This window comes from Colossoma macropomum, unplaced genomic scaffold, assembly GCF_904425465.1.
Source record: "Colossoma macropomum unplaced genomic scaffold, Colossoma_macropomum, whole genome shotgun sequence".
NCBI classification, from domain to species: Eukaryota; Metazoa; Chordata; class Actinopteri; order Characiformes; family Serrasalmidae; genus Colossoma; species Colossoma macropomum.
In genome coordinates this window covers 13542121-13562836 of record NW_023494794.1, presented here as the reverse complement: position 1 = coordinate 13562836, position 20716 = coordinate 13542121, and the positions used below count along the sequence as shown (strand labels likewise).

The 20716-nt window shown below is 39.7% G+C and overlaps 1 protein-coding gene across 6 annotated transcripts in view; it reads right to left on the bottom strand.

Moving 5' to 3' along the window:
- Positions 1–20716, bottom strand: part of pisd (phosphatidylserine decarboxylase) — a 37333-nt gene extending 16617 nt beyond the window's left edge. The window contains exons 1-4 of one of the 6 annotated variants that reach the window (XM_036580284.1): positions 20632–20692; positions 18929–18999; positions 18348–18502; positions 4243–4408 (exon numbers count right to left, since the gene is read on the bottom strand). In XM_036580284.1, coding sequence (XP_036436177.1) covers positions 4243–4408; positions 18348–18358 — 177 coding nt within the window. In that variant the 5' untranslated portion in view covers positions 18359–18502; positions 18929–18999; positions 20632–20692. Of the gene's footprint in view, positions 1–4242; positions 4409–10087; positions 10658–11797; positions 12228–18347; positions 18503–18928; positions 19000–20590 lie in introns of those variants that run through there. The other 5 variants (XM_036580282.1, XM_036580281.1, XM_036580279.1 and 2 more) reach the window with 5 other exon arrangements.

The window sequence follows — 20716 nt, the reverse complement described above, 5'->3', positions numbered from 1 at the left end:
ACATATATACACAGTATCTCACACCTCAAATTTCTGCAAATATTTTATTATATCTTTTCATGGGACAACACTATAGAAATTAAATTTGGATATAACTTAGTTATCAGTCTAGATTTAAATCAGTATAGATTTACTGTCCTCTGAAAATAACACTTGTGCATCAGCTTCAGAAGAGGCTTCCTTCTGAAACGACGGCCATGCTGACTGAGTTGATGCATTGTGCGGCGTATGGTCTGAGCACTGACAGGCTGACCTCCCACTTCTTCAACCTCTGCAGCAATGCTGGCAGCAATCATGCATCTATTTTTTGAAGCCAACCTCTGGATATGACGCTGAACACATGGACTCAACTTCTTTGGTCGACCTTGGCGAGGCCTGTTCCAAGTGGAACCTGTGCTGGAAAACCGCTGTATGACCTTGGCCACCATGCTATAACTCAGTTTCAGGGTGTTAGCAATCTTCTTACAGCCAAGGCCATCTTTGTGGAGAGCAACAATTCTATTTCTCACATCCTCAGAGAGTTCTTTGCCATGAGGTGCAATGTTGAATATCCAGTAGCCAGTATGAGAGAATTGTACTCAAAACACGAGTCACATCACACCAGGGAGGGACAACGACACAGTTGGGCACAATTTGGACATGTTCACTGTGAGGTGTACTCACTTGTGTTGCCAGCTAGGGCTGGGCGATAAAACGATAAGTATCGCGATATAACTTTTCCTCGATAGAGCGATACGACATGTTCGATAAATGTTCGATATAATACACCATTCTCACACTTCTACGTTCTAGCGAAAGCCTTGGTGGCGTTTTCTACTGCAAGGAAAGCGACACTACTCAGCTGTCGCCAGTGGAGGGCGCACTTCTGAGTTTTTCTACATGATTAGAGAGGGAGGGGGCCACGAGTAAGATGAGTCTTTAGCAACGGCTGAAACGCGGAGTTATACATTCCCTGTTTGAGTGGAGTGACCGGCGATCTGTTCTCCTGTGACCAAGTGTGAGTGAAGAGGTCAGTGGTGTAACTATACTGTCCTACAGCGAGCTCACCTCTTTCCTAACATCCTAACCAGCTTTAGCAGCATTAAATCACAATCACAATCCTTACAACTAAATCGCTGTTACAGCGCTCGGAGAGTCAATTTAAGTATTTAAGTATTACTGCATTCCCAAGCAATGAAAGTGAAAGAAAGAAGTGGTGTCATGTAAATTACAGCCCTGATTTAAACGAAAGTAAACTGAGGAAGCTGTGAGGCACTGGAGAGCGGGAGAGCGCTAGCTTTCCAGGCTAGCTGTTTTTAGCAGCTGGCTAACTTGAAGCAGCGCTCCGTCAGCACCGCTTTCAGTTTAAACGTACCTAGAAAGAGGACTCTGTTTGTCTGGTGTTAGATATTTTGCGGTTCACCACTTAAACTACTATGATAGTATAGAGAAATCCAGTCGTTGCTAGCTGGCGTCTGAATACTGTGATGTCATTTGTAAAGGGGTAGCCGAGCGCTTGTCATCAGCTAATCTGTTTTCTTTCTTAGATTATGACTATTACAAAATAGCCATGCTTTTCCAGCTGGTAAAAACAGCTCAGACACTTTCTCCCACTCTCCCATGACAGATTTGTGAAATGTTCCACTGTTTGGCGAGTGTTTGTCGTGTTCCGACCATAAAGGATAGTTTAAAACAGCAATTAACCACCCAGGAGCAAAAAATCAGCCTTCAAACTCGAAAGAAATAATGATTTGACATTTATCGCAGTATGTATCGATATCGAACAATATGAATTTTGTTTATCATGATAACATTTTTGGCCATATCGCCCAGCTCTAGTTGCCAGCTATTTAGACATCAATGGCAGTGTGTTGAGTTATTTTCAGAGGACAGTAAATCCATACTGCTACACAAGCTGTACACTGACTACTTTAAGTTATATCCAAGTAGTGTTGTCCCATGAAAAGACATAATTAAATATTTTTTTAAGCTTACTGTAAATGAGTTCTCTCTCATTTTTTTCTTTTTTTTATTACATATAAATTTCAGAGATATTTTTTCCAGGGATCACATCAACTTCCTTCACTGAAGATCTTATTCTCCAGAAATAACACCAAGTGATAACGCTAGAATTAAACCATTGGGCTGAAACCATGGGGGCCAGGGGTGCTGAGATGTAGGACAGAAGCTGGGCAAAGTGTCGACTATAAGTGGATTACAGTAGTCCACTTCAGCTCTAGCTGACAAAAAAGGACGTCTAAATGCCAAGTCCAGCCTATCTGCATGAATGTTAAGTACTGCCATCTTCTAGACCCATAGTATACATTTCATAGTTTGTAAGTTAATTTTTAGAAGGTGTATATGGGAGGTGTAGTACTTTGTTTTAATTTTAAGAATAGTTTAGGCAAGTACTGGTATTTTTTTACACATTTTTATACAATATTTGTATACAAGTGCATGCTAGGTTTATACAAAACCTGAACATTCAAAATAATCAAAAATATGAATAGATTAAAACATAGCATGGTAAAGAACAAAATTCTAAATTAATTTGTATTCAACTAAACCCTGAATTAGCATCATGTTATATCATCTCTGCCACAACAAAACTTTGTACATCCAAAATGGTAACTTTACAGGGGAAGGAAAAACATTTGAAAAAACTTTTAATTGGAGTTAATTGGAGTCTATTGCTCCATTCATCATGAAATGTAACACACTGTAAAGGGCATTTTCAAAATCAGTTAAAATAAATTAATAAATAAAAAATAAATGGAGATACATTTTTTATTTAACTAAATCGCAGTGTTACTAATTTAACCACATTGCTCACACTAGTAATAATTTGTGTGATGTTACCGTTCAGACAAAGTTAAAGTTTAAAAGGCCATCAGCAGCATATTTAGCCAACTGCATACTTTCATTCTTTAGCACAGTAATCCAACAGACTGAATTGTCTGTGTTGTATACTGCAATAAGATCTGTATCTAAAAAACTGTCTTAATGCAACAGTCTCAAATTACATAAGACGTGCTTGAGTAAATCACTGAATAACAATCAAGATCTCACATCTCAAGATACAGTATCTGAGGCCTGTATGGCAATTTTGCACACCCTAAACATTCAGAGTGTGCACAGAGCACTGAACCTACTCGGAAGATGCAGTGACCAAACAGACAAAGCATTCCTCACTTTAGTGTGCCCCAACAGGACAATGGGCCTTTTTACACAAGGCTGGGGAGAGGGCATATGCAAGCAGCCATTGGCTCTGACCACTCTTGTCCTCAATGCCTCCTTTGTTCCACAAACGTCTGACAACAGGTTGGTAAAGGTTTCTTTTAATTGTAAGACTGAAATTAGGCAAGGGAAACTAGTCCTGAATCTGACTCTGATCACAAGCTACATAAAACAGCAGGATAGGTAACTACTTTTGGCAATAAGCGTGTTTTCACATTTATTCCAGAGTATGCACCTGAAATACATTCTGGGCTCGTTTTGGGGAGAAAGTCAACATCGTAGGTTTCATCCCAAACCCTGGATCAGTTGCACAATTCTATTTGTCACTACCATGCAGGGCTTTAAAGTGATTTGAAAAACAAAAACTGCAAATGACCAGTATTTCATGAATAAGAAAAACAAATCCAAAGACACGTGATCCTCAAGTGTTCTGGAACAGAAATGTTAATTTGAAATCCACATAATAAGGTTGATAATTAGAGCTTATCGCTTGGTGAAAGGAATGTGTCATGCAAGGATACCTGCGAACAATACACCCTTCTCGCTTGATATTATTTTCTGAAAAAACGTGATGGAAATTTGTTCACGTTGCACCGTGCATCAAAAATAAAACATTGTACAGGTTCAGGGAAAAGTGTAAAAACTATGGATGCACCAATATTGAATTTCTGAGCCAATACAACAACCTATAATTAACATGGTTTCATGGCTCATTTTGCCATTTTAAAACATTTATCAGCCAATAATAAATTCCTACTGAAATGCCCAAAGTTTAGCAAATTGTACAGCAATTAATTTTACTAAACCAGTAACACAGAAAAATTATTTACAAAAAATATTTCTGCAGATTTGTACATGGAAATGTTGTCTCTGGATACTGAGATTTTGTACGGTTCAGCTCATACACACACACACACACGTGCACACACACGTGCACACACACGTGCACACACACACACACACACACACACACACACATCACGTCATATTGCTGTTCTGGGCACCGTCCCATTCTTTTGGACTTACTCTGCTGGTGGGCCGCCAGCCCACCTTGGCGAGGGGCTTGAGCACTCCAAATGGCAAGATGTAGTAGAGGAAGGAGAGCGGCCATGAGCGCAGGCGGGCAGTAGGCCGGGACATGCAGTTCAGCTGGCCAAGGCGCCGCCGCAAGGCCAGCTGTGGGAACTGCAACCTGCATAACATGCACAACACAGCCAGTGAGGCCCAGGGTGCAAGCAATACCACAACAGAACACTGACAAGACATAGTGCTAAAAATATTTGAAAGAGGCCCAAGACATAAAAAGAAAGACAACAGAAGACAGACCCACACGTGCACCCCTCCACCCTGCAGACCAAATAAATTCCAAAAAGGGTTAGAAGAGCAAGACTGAACAGCTGAATGATCAGAGACAGAGAAATACAGCAAACTGGCAGCCAGAAAAATCAGAGAAAATGGAAGCAGTAGCAGACCTCCACAGTAGTTTTACAATAAATCAATGGTATTACATTCACAACCCCATACCACCCTCTTGAAAGCGTTTTCCAAGACCTCAGACATTCTCTCTCCTCACCTCCCTTTAACCCCTTAGTCTAGCGTTTATTGCCTAAAAAGACTACAAAATAGGAACCACGGCAGCACAAAGGTCTATCCCAGCTGCTCATCATGATTCTGAACCTCTGTCTTTGCTTATAATAAACTGAAGAAATGGAGTGCTACCTGCCATATCTTGAACATTTAACAGAGAGGAATCTGCCAAATATCCCAGTACTATAGAATGTTTATGTCAAAAGTCATTTCTAAGGATAAATCTAAATTCACTTGAAACTTGAAATGCACCAGTCTTTCAACCTCCTGACAATTCAGAACAAGTAGGGCATTAGTGCTGGCGGAAAGGAGCCAGCAGAGCCGTGACAGCAGTCCACCAGCACTCAGCTTTGCATGGTAGATCTGTGCACTATTTTTAGCTCCAGCTCCAGTGCAGGAAGGAGGCGCCACTGGATCACAACTGTAGGCCAGAGACTGGGGCAAAGCGTACAATGATTTGTCATGTCTGGAGCGAACAGCATCTTGCTTTGCAGATAGAAAAGCACATAGTATGAAATGAGAAAGGCAGCTAGCTGGCTAAAGCCAGATCAGCTTTAGTATGTCAGCGAAGTGGGTCATATTTGGCCCTGAAAGTGATGAACCAGCACAAGGGAGGTTGACAGAGACAGTGTTGAACAGCAGTCACGATTGCTATCTATAGGTGCTAATACACTGTCTACTCTAATCGGGATGAGACCTAGTACTTAGCAGGATAGTTAAGGCTTAGACACTGACACGCTTTCTCAGTTTCTCTTTTTTCCCCTCTCTCTCTCTCTCTCATACACACAGCTCATTCTGAAGTACAGAATGCCATTTCTACAGTAATAAATAAATAAACAAATGAATGAATAAAAAACAAACAGCTGTGCCCCGAATTAATGTTGTTAAATCATTCAAAATCTTTATTGTTGATATTTTACAAACCCCATTTCTGCAAAAGATGAGACATTTTGTAAAATGCAATAAAAGAAAAAATGATTTACTTATGAACCTTCATTTAACTGTCAAAAGTACAAAGAAAAGATTTCCAGTGTTTATAACTGATCAATTTCCAACACACTCAAATAAAGCTGGGACTAGAGCTGGGCGATATGGCCAAAAACGATATCATGATAAACAAAATTCATATCGTTCGATATCGATACATATCGCGATAAATGTCAAATCATGATTTCTTTCACGTTTGAAGGCTGATTTTGCTCCTGGGTGGTTAACTGTGGTTTTAAACTATCACTTATGGTCCGATCATGACAAACACTCGGCAAACAGTGGAACATTTCACAAATCTGTCATGGGAGAGTGGGAGAAAGTTTCTGAGCTGTTTTTATCAGCTTGAAAAGCACAGCTGCAATTTTTGTAATAGTCATGATTTAAGAAAGAAAACAGATTATTTTTAGCTGTCTGGTGACGAGCACTCAGCTACCCCGTTACAAATGCTAAACAAGCTGCCAACAACAGTGCTAAACTCTTTAGTTTCTCAACAACGTCGATTCGGTTCGGTAGGTCACTGCTGTCACTCCTACCACACCCATGTCAGAGCATATCACAGTATTCAGACACCAGCTAGCGACGGCTGGGTTTCTCTATGCTACCGTAGTAGTTTAAGGGGTGAACCGCAGTATATCTGACGTTCGCTGTGTAAAAGCATTATCTGCAGTGTGAATCTCTCACACCAGTCACAGAGTCCTCCTTTTAGGTATGTTTAAATTGAAAGCGGTGATTTTGTGTCTTGTTTGATTTACCGTATCATCAGTTCACCGTGTTTTGCCGGAGCGCTGCTTCAAGTTAGCCAGCAGCTAAAAACAGCTAGCCTGGAAAGCTAGCGCTCTCCCGCTCTCCAATGCCTCGCAGCTTCCTCAGTTTACTTTCGAACATGAACCCACTTCTTTCTTTCGCTTTTGTTTCGGAAGAATGCACTAATACTAAAATATGACGGTTTGGCGCTGTAACACGGCGCTGTAGACGTGATTTAACACCGCTAAAGTTGTTAGGATGCACGGAAAGAGGTGAGTTCGCTGTAGGACAGTACAGTTACACCACTGACCTTGTCACTCACACTCGGTCACAGGAGAACAGATCGCCGATAACATCCACTCAGACAGGGAATGTATAACTCCGCGTTTCAGCCGTTGCTAAAGTATATTTGGCGACTCTTTTTTACTCGTGGCTCCCTCCCTCTCTAATCAAGTCCAAAAACTCGGAAGTGCGCCCTCTCCTGGCGACAGCAGAGTAGTGTCGCTTTCCTTGCAGTAGAAAACGCCACCAGGGCCATCACTAAAACGTGGAAGTGTGAGAATGGTGTATTATATCGAACATTTATCGAACCTGTCTTATCGCTCTATCGAGGAAAAGTTATATCGCGATACTTATCGTTATCGTTTTATCGCCCAGCCCTAGCTGGGACAAAGGCATGTTTACCACTGTGCAAAGACTGAGCCTTTGGTGGATGCCCTTTTTATACCATCATGATGTTCTCAACTGTTACCAATTCACCTGCTTAGTATGGAATGTTTCAAAACAGTGTAACTTGAATATTCTATAAATTTCTTAGAAAAATCTTATTGTGCCCCTGTGCCAACATTTTTTGTGTTGCAGGTTTGTTGCAGGTTGTTTATATTTACAAAATACATTGGTTGGTCAGCCAAACCATTAAAAGGAACTTCTTTGTACTTTTGTCAGTTAACAAAAGGTTTAAGAGAATCAACAAAATCACAGATTCTTGTTATTTTGCATTTTACAAAATGTCCCAACTTTTCTAGAAATGAGGTTTGTAATTCCATCTACAGAACTGTGCAAAAGTCAGATACCAGGCTTTCACTAATTACAAGCTGCACTGTGAAAATTTTTTATGGTTGAAATTGAAAGAAGTAGCACTACGGAATGAGAAAGAAAGCATGCTAAAATATGGTGTCCATGTACTGCTTCGAGTTTATCTTGACATTTAAGTCTCAAATGCAAAATCAACATTATACAGATGAGGGTATGATGACAATGGTATTTGTCAACATCAAGTTTTGACTCAGTTCTTTTAAATACTCACAAACATCAGATTCTTTCACCTGGGAAGGGTCTGAAGCACAGCCAATGTGTTCTTTCACATGTCGTGAGCTTTAACACTTTTTTTCTTAATTTTCTCCCCAATTTAGTCGTCCCCAATTCCACCCGCTAGTTAGGACTCCCCCAGTCACACTATACTATCAATGCTAGGAGGGCGAAGGCTAGCACAGGCTTCCTCTGAGACCTGTGAAGCCAGCCACCGCATCGTTTGATGATGCCGCTCACGCAACATCATTGGACTGCTGAACGCGCTCAGAGGAAAGCGCCAACCGCCAGTTCTGTTACATCAGCTGGTGTTCTAGTGCAAATGTTCTTTTCTTGGCTTCTTGACAGCTACACATCCTTTCAGGGTTACAGCATTGTTTTCTCTCAAAAGAACAAACACCTGTGGATTTTTCACCTTTTCCTATCACCTGTGAACTATTTCAACATTTATGTCACTTTTATGCTGTCTTGTCCTACATCAATAAAAATAAAGTTTAGCCGTTCTGACTGGAAATTAAATAAATGAAAAGGTGGTCTCTGACTTTTGCACAGTATTATATATTTGAGAATTCACTGTCCTCAAAATGTATATTTTAGTTTCAAATATAAATTGGATTTAGTAATTTAATTTTATATTACTTGATAAATAATTTTATATATTGCACTAGAATAAGACTATTGTCATAGCACTATTCAATCCTACAACTGAAAAAATTTATTGCCCAGCACCATCATGAAAACAGTGAACCTACTGGCCAAGAAATAATGTCTGTCTTCCTGTATTGATTATCTCATGTGGGTAAAAATTTATGCTGATCAGCACACTTGACGCAACAAAGCACTTACGCAGTATATATGTGGTTAGTTAGCAAAGTATTTTGCGATGTAAAAGAGTTAAATTTTGTAGCTTGTCAGTTAATATAATTTTAAAAGTACTTAAACAAAGATAGTTTACACTGTATGTTGTTGCTTTAAAACTGCACTGCAGCACACAGAGGTTGTCTGCAGCCATTTTCAAACCATACTACTCGCATTTGCTACATTATGCAACCTCACTCACTCTTAAGGTGACTGCATGCAGTTCAGCTGTCTTACACCCCCTGTACCAATCATAAATGGCTCTAAATGACTACAGCTAGAAACATTTTATTTGGCACAGACCCTGAGCAGTCACACTGAGCTGAGGTTCATTAGTGTGTTAAAGGCTTTCCTGCCCTTCCCCCCAGCCTGTCCAGCACAGCTGAAGCGGCATGAAGAGCACTGCAGCTCACTTGCTTTTTTCTCCACAAAATTAAATGCTTTGGTTGGCTTGAGACTAGGAGCCCAAAATCAACAGTGAATCTAAAAAATGAGGCAACCGAAAAGAAAGACAAATCAAGCAACATTGTACATCCATTTCTGTCATGTATACAAAATTGTACACACATTCTAAGCTGAAGCTGCCATGCTCTCACACATTTCAATATATCCACCCTGTCTTGTTTGTGGCAGAAACATATTAGCCAATCACTAGCTGAATCCTGGCTTCCCTTAATTCCCTTGCTATGTCTCTCTCAGAGTGAAGGAGAGCGGTTGGCTCGGTATTACAATGCCCAGTTGAAGACTAAAGGCACAGTTCAAGGATAAAAGCCTGTATGAAGCACAGTTCAAGGCTGGCTAACGCTGGCTCCACTGGCCCACATTGTTCACAAGCTTTCTGGCAGAGGCTTAGGGGCATTATGTTGCAATTAGGCCAAATGCAGTGCCATAGCTTTGTGGGAGAGAGGACTTTAAGAGAGCCAGGCCACACGCTCGTGCTACATTCAGTGCTCTGGCCTGTGTACAGAATGTCACTGTGTGCCAAACACACTACACACACTTGTCCAGCAATCCACTTCAGTCCACAAGCTACTACCTGAGTATAATTGTCAGCATAACTGCCTGACACACCCTAATCAAAGCTCTGATAAAGTAACACTAGGATGAGTGTAACCGTACCTTTGCCTTTTAACAAATTTAGTAAGAAAACATCAAATCTGATAACCTGTTATTAAAATATCCTGATGTTAATACAACCACCGCATATCCAACCTTCCTTTCAGTTTTCTCCTGCATACTCCTGTCATCCATCATATGAATAATCATTCCAAAGTCTAAGTCCCTGTGCCAATCAAAGCTAAAGTGGCATGTCCTTGTATCACACATACTATAAGCCTGGGCTCTATTCTAGCATCACACTCTCTCCATCTCCCTCTCTCGGTACCTGAAGCGGTTCTGGTGGCTGAGCCGAACGGCGGCCCCCGGGGCTCCAGGGCCTCCACTGCTGGCGTTGCTGACGCCGCCTGCAGACCCCCCTGCCGTTCTCGGCGAGAAAGAGGAAGAGGAGGAGCCGAGCGTCCGGAGGCGCCGTGCATCAACCCTGACTCTGTGGAGATTGTAGCAAGAGGACGGTCTGTGCAAAGCCCTGCAACATCTCACCATTTCCCCACCCCGCTCCAGTGCTGCCCCCGCTGCTTCAGGCTCCGCTGACACATGATCACTGTGGAGAGATTAGTGTGCTCCACCAGCTTTAGCGCTCTCTCTCCGCCTCTAGTGTGCTCCTTGCTTGATTCTGCCGGTGCTTCTCCGCTGCAAAGCTCCAAGCCCAGCCCCCCGGTTGGTCAGCGGTTATGCTGCGTGGTTGCGATTGGCTGGTTCACTGGCAGATCTGACTCCCCTGGTAACCTCCCAACAGAGGCAAGTGGCTGAGCTCCCTGTGTGGCCAAGAGGATCGCAATTTGAAAATTTGGCTTGAGGTGTGGGACAGGGGTGGGGGGTGGTCTGATGTTTTTCTCTAGAAAAAGACAATACAGTCAAGTGTGTGCTCACTGGACCCTACACTCCCTCACCCCTTTTCTTTTTTCTTTCTATTCCTCATCCCTTTCTTTCTCTTGCACTCACTAATAGATGGTTGTGGAACAGCCTATTGCCTGACTACAAATATCTTTGTTCAGAAACTGCAAGAGCGTGCTCTTTCAGAAGCCCTTTCTGTAGCTGAAGCACCTTCTTTAACACACAGCAACCTCTAATTCACATGCATGCTCTCAGCTACAAACGATGCCAAGTAGCCGGTTTCCTTTGAATGATTACTTGCTATTGACATTTATTTATTCCTTGCTGCCTATTTCGTTAGTTATTATTATTGCATTGTCTTTTACAGGGCTTCTCTGAAAATGAGCTACTGGTTTCAGTAAGGTTACCCTAGTTGGTTAACACATAAATAAAACAAATAATTTTTCATTAACTAAAATGTTCAGATGAAGCTGCACCTTAAACAATACACCTTATTAAACTAAAAAAAGTTTACTGATAGAAAATATACTTGAAACATACATAAGAAACATATACATACATACAGACATAAAGTTAAAACGCATAACACTGCATCGGATTTTGTAGCAGAGTATAAGTGCCTCACAGCTGTCTATGTCTATGTTCGTCAGCACAGTGTATAATGTGCATTTACGGTACTCATCATGGGACTAATGAAAATACACTCCGCAAGGTGGAGTCACCTGTCATTCTTACAGGCAATCAGAGAAACAACATCTAATAACATGTCTTGTGAAAAATTACAGGGTTCAATCCTAACTATATGATATATGCAAAAAAACTTCAGTAAGAACAATACATGGTAAAGAAGGTGGCTTATTGCTTCCCTCCTCTCCAGAAAAAAGAATCATCTGATTCAAAGCTTAGAGTAAATAACACTACGATTAGCACATCTACTCCACTGCCTTTTGATAAAATTAGCAAACACACTACATTAAATTATTTGAATAATGTCCAGAACAGAAATTAGAACAGCATACATATATTCTATATTTAGCACCACATTTAGTATATAAAAGAACACAAATTCTAAAAATAGCTAAGTATTTTTGACTTTTGAATTAAAAGCCTGCTCTTCTTTAAATAGTTAAATTATACTCACTCATACGAGCAATCTTTTAACCTAGGGAGAAAACTGATTTACAGGAAGTTCATCTCCTTCTTCCTGTCTGAGGAGCCAACTTGTGTGTCAGTTTTTGTACACTGTGGCTCTGTACACATGTGAACGCCCTTTAACTGTCTCTAAGGGTGACATCATCATGTATTAGTCTGACCAATGAGTGAATGGTCTCACTTCCTGTTTAGCCTCAGTTTGGAGAAGAGCCTCCCCGTCGATTTTCAGTAACCCATACCTTACCCATAGATTATAAGAATAGTGAATAATTAATCACTGGGGCCACATGGCTAAAATATATTCTGTAAGACAGAAGGGAAAATAGATAAATTATTAAAGAGTAAACACTGTCAAGCCAATAACTGTGGAAGAAAAAAGGGGAAAGGTTCAAATTGGCTGCCTTGCTGACTTAAAAATATAAATCCAGAATACATAATTCGTTCTCACACACACACACACACACACACACACACACACATACACATATATATATATATATATATATATATATATACACACCGATCAGGCATAACATTACGACCACCTCCTTGTTTCTACGCTCATTGTCCATTTTATGAGCTCCACTTTGTCGTTTTTACAGACTGTTTTACCCTGTTCTTCAGTGGTCAGGACCCCCATGGACCCTCACAGAGCAGGTACTATTTGGATGGTGGAGCATTCTCAGCACTGCAGTAGCACTGATGTTGTGGTGGCGTGTTAGTGTGTGTTGCTCTGGTCTGAGTGGATCAGCAGTGCTGCTGGAGTTTTTAAACATCTCAGTGTCACTGCTGGTCTGAGAATAGTCCACCAACCAAAAATATCCAGCCAACAGCGTCCTGTGGGCAGCGCCCTGTGACCACTGATGAAGGAATAGAGGATGACCAACACAACCTGTGCAGCAGATGAGCTATCGTCTCTGACTTTACATCTACAAGGTGGACTGTCAAGGTAGGAGTGTCTAATAGCGTGGACAGTGAGTGGACACAGTGTTTAAAAACTCCAGTAGCACTGCTGTGTCTGATCCACTCGTACCAGCACAACACACACTAACACACCACCACCACGTCAGTGTTACTGCAGTGCTGAGAATGATCCACCACCCAAGTAGTACCTGCTCTGTGAGGATCCATGGGGGTCCTGACCACTGAAGAGCAGGGTAAAAGGGGGCTAACAAAGTATGCAGAGAAACAGATGGACTACAGTCTGTAATTGTAAAACTACAAAGTGCACCTATATAGTAAGTGGAGCTGATAAAATGGACAATGAACGTAGAAACAAGGAGGTGGTCATAATATTACGCCTGATCAGTGTATATATATATATATATATATATATATATATATATATTATATATATATATTATATATATATATACACACACACATACATACATACACACACACACACACACACATACATACTGAAATGAATCTGCACTATTTTTGAGTTTTTAAATGTAATGAAGGTCATAGTAAAACAGTGGTAAAACCCCCAAAAAATTTTCTTTGCGTACTACTTTGCCTTAGAATGCCCTGCATGTACTTGTAGGCCTTAACCTTATCGTAAACCTATCACAATAAAATGTACCATGTCTCAGGCATCATGCAGCATATTCAAAATCTTTTCATGTAGTAACTTTCTATGATGTAGTTTTAGAGGCATTTAACGCTTCAGATGTCTGGCTACTATCACCATTTCTGACTTGTTAAGTTTCTTTACAATAAAGCACATCAAACTACTCTTTACATGTTACTGATTGGATAGTGATTAAATGCTAAAGGAGAATTCCACTGAAAAATCACCAATGTTTTTCTTGAGGGTCAACGAAAGTACAGCACAAATCTTGAGGTGTAACAATGCATCGTTATGATATTGCAATGCAAAACTGTGACAATGTGCATCTTGGAGAACACACATTTTCTTAATTATGTCACCTAAAGTAACTGCACTGTGTAAACACCAAAGTTTACAAACATCCATCCATCATCTAAACCGCTTATCCTTCTGGGTCGCGGTGGGGTGCTGGAGCCTATCCCAGCTGTCATTGGGCGGAAGGCAGGATACACCCTGGACAGGTCGCCAGTCCATCGCAGGGCAGACAAACAGACATATACATCCACACACACATACTCACACCTAGGGGCAATTAAGCATGTCCAATTGGCCTGACTGCATGTCTTTGGACTGTGGGAGGAAACCGGAGTACCCGGAGGAAACCCACGCAGACACGGGGAGAACATGCAAACTCCACACAGAAATGACCCTGGTCACCCGGCCGGGAATCGAACCCAGGCCCTTCTTGCTGTGAGGCGACAGCGCTACCCACTGCACCACCGTGCCGCCTAAGTTTACAAACAATAAACACAAATTAGCAACTTAATCTAACACTACTCATATCTCCCAGCTCTGTCATTAATAAGCTGTGCAATAACATTATTATAGTCATCATTTTTCCTTTACATGAATTATGTTAAAAATATTGTGACAATACTGAATCATGGATCCAGTATCATGAATCGAATCATGGGTGGTGTATTATACCCCTATACAAAATAAACAAAGATGTCTTCACAAATAACTGATTGAAGCTTTTAATATGTAATTATTCAAAATGTTAAACTCAACAGTGCTGTGGCCTTCCATGAGTGAAGCCCAAGCATAGACACACAATTTCTAAAATGTACATCTGAAACACAATAGGCTCAGTTATGCTTAAAATGGGAGTTGCAAAGTGTGTTGAATCCTAGTATTAGTCCGCACAGTCTTAGTCAGGTCTTGTTGACCAGTAAATGGTGAAGACACAAATAGTAATACTCACAGTATGAATGTTTTAGTTCAGATTATATTCATAGTATTTTCTATATAGTGTGTACACTACATAAATAAATAACATGAAAATGGTAGAAAACACATTAGAATTTTTGAGATAACACCGGGCAGATAAACAAACATTTAGTCCAGCATTTCTCATTCTGTTCACAGAAGATGAGCACTATTGTTTGGTTGCTTGAGTACTGAGTAAGGGTCTGACTGCGGCAGCAGTGGTCAGGGCTTTAACTCTGTCAGCCTGTTCTGTGTCTCAGAGAACAGTGCGAGACTGAGCTGACAACTCATTACAATTCTGTACTGAACTCAACCCACTTTTTCCTCAGAGAAGAAATCTGGCTATTGTTCTTAGGACTGAAAGTACGTCTAGGTGCTGTGTGCTTCTGGGAGCTGAAGTCTATCTACATTTGAACGTGCTGGCATACAGCAGTCAAAAGGTTGAGGCAGATTTGGTTGGTATGTTTGTGTATGCACATTATTGAGAAGGCAGTGTGTTGCAACAAGTTGCTGAAGGTCTGAGTTTGGTTGTGTCACTGTGACAGAAACTTTCATGCTTTCACGTCACAGTCAAAGCTAAACTAGGTTTAGACTATAGCACCAGGTACAGACCAGAGACAGGATCCTGGTCTCTTGGAAGCACTACTATGGCTATACTTATGATCCATTATCGATTCTCTTCTTCATGCTAAAACGTGATTTTTTTTTTTTTTAATACCTATCTACGCCTGAATGTTGATCCAGAAATATTTTGAAGTTTTGGGGTTAAACCATGAATAATAAACTACTGGGCTACACAGAATGAAAAAAAAAGATACTACTGACCAGTAACAAAGCATGTTTCTTATATTAACATTTCTTTTCTGGAACAGTTTTCGTTCTAAGCCCTCATTCTCAGAGATCTATGGCGCTTATGGTCTGCTATGCTTTGGCCTTAATGGAGTTCTGTTGATTAGAAAATTGACTTATTTAATTTTTGTTTTCTTTATAGCATACTACTTGCACTACTAAGGTGCGTTCAGGTTGCTATTTGAATGAAGGATGTAATCCTGATGAATGAAATGACATAACTCTGCCTGTGTTATGACAGCTTTAGTGGCTTGCCAGCATGGCAATTCTGCCAGCATGGCACTCCTTATTCTGTGTTTGACAGTGGAAACTATACATGTAGAGCAACTGCAAACAAGCAAGCTCTTGCAATTAGGCTTAAAGACTAATCTTCATTTCTAAAAATAAATTACAACTGTCCTTTTCTTCTCCTTAACTAGGTGTATTTTTTGTTGCTATTTTACTTTACAGTCCTACAACAAGGAATGCAGAGAACCAAAAATCTCAGTGCAGCAACCGTCCACTGTGACATGGGTCAATAATGGGTCACAATGAGTGATAGTCAACAAATCCACGCTGGAGGTACGATGTCTATCTGCTGTAATTATTGTTCCCTTAAAGAGATAAGGTAGGACAGAAAAGGCCGATAAGACCTAAAACGAACCAGGGAAATTCTTCAAATAAAGCCAGCCTATCAGACGCCATTAACAGGCTGACAGAAGCTCACCCCACTCTCAGGTCATTCCATAAATTACTACATCAGGTATGACTGGCCTGCTGCCCAAAAATGTCTGAAACAACTCTAACAAATAACTGCTTAAGATACTTACCATAGTTAATTTACATCATAGTTGCAATCTGATTAAATACTAACAATCCACAAATAGCCTGAGTTTGTAGCACAAACAGTCTCTGTTTGTGAGCACATGACACTACTACACTACTACAGCAAAGCAACACAGCACAGAGACACAGATTGAATCTCTGGTCACAATAAGCAACAAGAACAGGTGTAACCCCTTAAATCCCCAGGAGTATTAAATAAGGCTTATTATTTAGTGATTGCATGGAACAGACTGCAAGACAGTTTTGTTATTCTTAAGATATATGAGTGATAAAACTGAAGCTTAGACCTGCTGGCATTTAAGATGTTAAAATTTCAATCAACTGAATAACTTCTCATGTCTGCATGGCAGTATTGCTTAACTTAGACGTTAGAGTCAGATTGGTGTACTTTGTTTCCCAATCTTGAGCACTGATACATTTCTTTGGAGAGCATTTGCCTCAGATGTTGAAGTATTTGTAATGCAAAGCAGAGATTTATCAATGTCAAAAATGAGGTCCACAAATTGACAATTAATGGAAATACTGTTTAGGGTCATTTAAGACAATTAAATGAAACTAAATGAAAAAAGATAGCTGTTAAGATCAGAAGCACGATGAAACAAAATAATTTAAAATTAAATAGAGCTAATCTAAGAAAGACAGCAACAGAGGGCCTAAGACCTGAAGTGTAAGTCAGTGATGTAACCTTCTAAACAAGGCCATGTTGACCCTTCCACGCTCAAAATGCTCCAAATTAATGTTTACATTCGGTGTTCCAGTGAAACTGTTGCATCATCCCTGCTTTCACAGAATTAACTTGTTCTCATCAATGACACCATTTAATATTAGATATCTCATTTAATTTATGGATATATGACAAAGTGTTTCATATTCTGCCACTGTATATGTCATGTCATAGTATGATGCATAAATTTGTTGCAGCAAACACTAACGTCTGTATAATGACAAAGCAAACTCTCTCAATATTCAGTTTATCTGAAAGCAATTTGTGAGGAATAATCATCAATATGGATAAAACTGTGCAGCATATTCAGTCAGGAGGCACAACAATATTGTAATTATATCAGCATCTTCATGAGAGTGAAGATGTAAGCATAAAAACACTTGTTCTGAGATTACACGCTAAAAATGTTAGAATTAGCTGGACAGCTAACAAATAAACAGATATTACTGCTCTCTAAAAGTATTAGAGCACCAACTTAGAACTTTTTTGTATGTTTTGATAAGCCCCACAATCTCAGGATGAATGCATTTACTGCTTTCATGTACATTTATTTGCCTCAATCTGACGCAATAATTCACATTTTACTTGTTGCAGTCTAATATGGCTGTGAAATCTAATGACTATATAAAAAGTCAACTTAAATAAATGCGATCATCTTAAATAATTGCAATTAGATGATTATGTCATAACTGTGACAGGCCTATTCTACAGTGTATAAAAGGCATCAGCACTGACAGTCATACATGAAAAATACTGGATATTAGTATGGACCCAGAACACCCATATCATTTCATCTAGCGAAATCTGACCAATGTGCGCAGGATCTGAGGTGCCGCATATTGTGACATTACACATATATATACATACAAACATACATACATATACACACACATACATGTACACACACATATACATATATATACATATATATATATATATATATATATATATATATATATATATTTACATACATACACACACATATACAACACACACATATTGAACCTCTGCACTGCACGTACATCTCAGTATCCAAAGACATTGGCTAACTCGTTGAAGTTTCCATTTCAAACTGTCAGGATGCTGCTTCAGTGCTACAAGAGTATCGCACACACTGCCAGCCAAAATATCATACAGACTGAGGACACATGCTAAGAATCTGTGTCTGAGTGTTCAGAATAAGCCATGTTTCACTGGGTGCTGCAACACTGTCTGCCCAAAGCTGGCAGACTGCTTACAAGTCAAGATTAAAACTGAAATCCAAACAGTAATAACTGCAAATGAATCATGTAACGATCAGCAGAGCTCAGGTCCTACCTGTAGCTCATTGGCGAGGCGAGGAGGTACCTCAATGCCTAGCTTCTCTAGTTCTCTGGCTTTATGTTGTTCATACTGGTTGTATCCAAAGTAGCCACTTCCGGTTGCAATTAAAAGAGGAAGAGGCCGCACACGAGCTTGAAGGCATGGAGAACCTGAAGAACAGTAAACACAAGGATATCAGCATAAACAGGCCTAAACAAAACTACTGCCTGTTAAATTCAGTTGGTGAGATTTAAACAAATTCAAAGTTTTTTTTAAAGAAAGGATCGTTCCACATCAAAGCACTTTAATTGACTTTATTTAGTCCTAAACCATTTATCTATTGCAGAAATTATGAAAAATTTACACCAGACAGAAAAAAGGTGGACAGAAAACATACAGAAAAAGATGACACTGCCACCCACTGGTTATATTGGGGAACAGCATCTCGATGCTTAGTTACATACTTTTCATGTGAGCATGATCAAGTTTAAAACAAAAAAAAACAATAAATAAATAAACACACAAAAAGGAAGATTCCTTCAGGTATCCTGAAACAGATAAGAGATGTGCACACAGAGAAAAATAGTGATACCTACCTTTGGCGTGTGTGCATAGCGATATCTGCTGATTCCATCTGAGGCCATGGGAACGGAAAAGTAGCAGGCCACTGCACCAGAGAAAACATTTACATTTAAAATCATATAAAGGAAAAAGTTTTAAAACTTGTTTAAGCAATATTAATTTCAGTGTTTTGGGGCTCCAATCAGTTACAATACAGATGAAGTTCAGTTTTTATATTCTTTCTTTATTAAGATCTCACCATATAGATTTGAAAATCCATGACTACTTAAAACATGATGTTTGATGATGTACTGTTTGAATATGTCTCAGAAAATGCAATTTCACTTCAGGTAAATTTGGTGCATGTAGTCTGATAAATACAGATCACAACAGGGGCTAGCTGGTGTTTACACTTTTTGATTGAGTTCAGGCTGCTAATTTGTGGGGAACTCTTCCAAACCACATAGATCACTGACCTATACGCCCAAACAGACAGATAGTCAAAACTCATTAGCAAAGTTAAAATCTCCATTTCACCTTTTGACGGGGCAAAACATTTAAAGTAAGGTTATTGCTGCACTCCTTTACTGTGAAGCACAAACTAATATTTACGTGCTATGCTACTATGTTATGTTAAAATTACTAAATGCCAATTGGAAAATTTCTTACTTGGGGTTCTGCACAGCTAACAAAGTCAGCTTTCTAAAGTAGAGCCCAGCGAACCCCGCAGGGTCAAAACAAATAACACTGACGTGTGAAAGCCTTGTTGTGACATTACATTATCAGACATTACACTTTCAGACATTATCAAAGCTGAGGATGGGATACATAAATGAAACATACTTATCCCTAAAGCTGGCGAGTGTATTGCACTGTACCTTTACTGGGGGAGGAGACAAAAACGGAAATCCTTGCTGATATTTTTTTTGTTGGACAATTTTTTTTTCACAAAGCAAAGTTTAGAAAGACAAGCCCACACTACCACAGTTTTCAGAAATATATACCTTTTTTGCCTCTCAAATGCATGGAGCACAGCAAAAAAATATTCTAACTTATCGTAGACTTTAAAATGACAGAACGGTATTACTAATTTTCTATCTTTCCCTTTACTTTTTATTTATTTTTTGTTGTTATCCGTATCTATATCCTGCACTAGATTGTTCACTGTCCTGCTTTAGTAATATCAGTAATTCAAACAAATATCTGATGCTGGAAAAGTGCTGTACTGCATAAAGTTAGAAGATAAAAGTACAAACATTTTGTAAAATTGAGTCCAGGACTATTGGGCTTCAGAAAATAGTCTGGAAATGTTAACCCCTTAAAGTAAATAAGGATAAATGTAATGTTAACCACTAACCACCTAAACTTATATAAAACGATTTTAATAAGGTTCTAAAAAGAACTATCTACAGCACATTCTGAAGAACTCTTTCATGATGTAAAAAACCCTTTAATCGTGCAAATGGTCCTTGAGTGTTTATAGTTCTTTGTAGAACCACTTTCTTGATTAAAGAACCCTTAAAGTTAGCTTCCTTCTACACTACCCTTGGCATGCAATGACTTTAACTAGCTAGCGCAGGTAGTCTGTCAGTTTCAGTTAACCACATGAGCCGTATATTTCTAAAGTGAAACCAAAAACTGCTGCATGACTGAGAATGCTACTGCTTGCAGTTACTAACACATAAACAGTCATTCACCTAAGCCCTCTTGGCGTCCCTGGAAATCGGGAAGAACACACCTTGCTCAAAGAAGCCGCCATTTTAGTCGTATGCATGAACGGCGGGGGAAAAGAGGGTGACACTACCAAAAAACTACCCGATTTG